At 41.1% G+C, this 1,484-nt stretch overlaps 1 protein-coding gene across 5 annotated transcripts in view; it reads right to left on the bottom strand.

The window, feature by feature from the left end:
* The window catches only part of NVL (nuclear VCP-like), a 113,525-nt gene that overhangs the window by 108,360 nt on the left and 3,681 nt on the right, over positions 1-1,484 (bottom strand). For 3 of the 5 annotated variants that reach the window (XM_012000978.1, XM_012000979.1, XM_012000977.1), the window contains exon 2: positions 824-897. The exons of the other annotated variants lie outside the window; for them this stretch is intronic. In XM_012000978.1, coding sequence (XP_011856368.1) covers positions 824-897 — 74 coding nt within the window. The remainder of the gene's footprint in view (positions 1-823; positions 898-1,484) is intronic. 5 annotated transcript variants of the gene reach the window in all.

Below are 1,484 nucleotides of genomic sequence, written 5' to 3'. Positions count from 1 at the left end.
GGGAAACAGAACGGACCAGTCTCTGTGACTCACCCCTGTAACCCCAGCACTTTAGGAGGCTGAGACGGGAGAACTGCTTGAGCCCAGGAGTTCAAGTGCTGGGATTACAGACATGAGCCACCGCGCCTGGCCTCATACCACTTTTAAAAAAAAAAAAAAAAAAAAAAAAAGAAAAGAGTCAGAAAACTCAGGGAGATCATACCTGCTGGTGATGGTTTTAATTTTCTTTCTTTCTTTTTTGGGAGAGGATCTCATTCTGTCACTGAGGTTAGAGTGCAGTGGCATGACCACAACTCACTACAGCCTTGACCTCCTGGGCTCAAGTGATTCTCCCACCTCAGTCTCCCAAGTAGGTGGGACCACAGGTGCATGCCACCAAGCCTGGCAAATTTTTGTATATTTTTTGTACAGATGGAGTTTCACCATGTTGCCCAGGCTGGTCTCAAACTCCTGGGCTTAAGCCATCCTCCCACCTCAGCCTCCCAAAGTGCTGAGATTACAGGCATGAGCCATTATGCCTGGCCTGGTTTTAATTTTCTAATGAAGCAGGAAAGGAAGTGATATAATAACATCTCTATCTCTTGACCAGACTGTGAGGTACTAAAAGATAAGCAGCGACCATTTCCCACAGTACAAAAGACATCTTACTGCACATAATAGGTATTTGATAAATGTATGCATAACCAAATTGAGTTCCAAGATTATGGATTGGTGAACTAATGCCAGCAGCTATTGATATCAACTAGAAATTTAAGCAGGATATAAACTTTCAAAATGGTAAAGGGGAAATAAAAATTCAAGGATCTGGAAACTATTTATTTACCTGTACATTCTTTGTAAATCAGATGCTAAGACTCCAATGTCCACATATTTGCCACATTTGTTACCGGTAAGGTACTAAAACAGAAAATATAACAAATATAAAACACTCAATATTTCAAATTCAGTGATTTTAATCAACAGATTGAGCTTTATACTTTAAGATAAACTCTTCATTAATAAAGCATACCAGAAACATAAATAAAAGTAACCACTAATTGTCAAGTCTGAAATCAGAAAATTTAATTAACATTAGTAATCACTATAACACAATATTATTACGAGCACAGTTACAAGGCAGTAAGTGATGGCTTACTTACTAATATCCTAGGTTTCCAAACACCCTAGAACACTGCAATAAACTCATAAGGGCAGCAGGGGATATTTTAAACTTCAAGGAACACAGTGATATTTGACATCTGTCAGATACTGCAGAACTACGAGCTTGAGGCAATTTAGTTTCAATTTTTTTTTTTTTTTTTGAGAGGGAGTCTCGCTCTGTCGCCCAGGCTGGAGTGCAGGGGCCGGATCTCAGCTCACTGCAAGCTCCGCCTCCCGGGTTCACGCCATTCTCCGGCCTCAGCCTCCCAAGTAGCTGGGACTACAGGCCCCACCACCTCGCCCGGCTAGTTTTTTGTATTTTTTAGTAGAGACGGGGTTTCACC

The sequence above is a fragment of the Mandrillus leucophaeus genome, unplaced genomic scaffold, assembly GCF_000951045.1.
Source record: "Mandrillus leucophaeus isolate KB7577 unplaced genomic scaffold, Mleu.le_1.0 Scaffold645, whole genome shotgun sequence".
In the NCBI taxonomy this organism is placed as follows: Eukaryota; Metazoa; Chordata; class Mammalia; order Primates; family Cercopithecidae; genus Mandrillus; species Mandrillus leucophaeus.
Note: the sequence above shows the minus strand (reverse complement) of the source record. Positions and strands in the feature narration are given on the sequence as shown.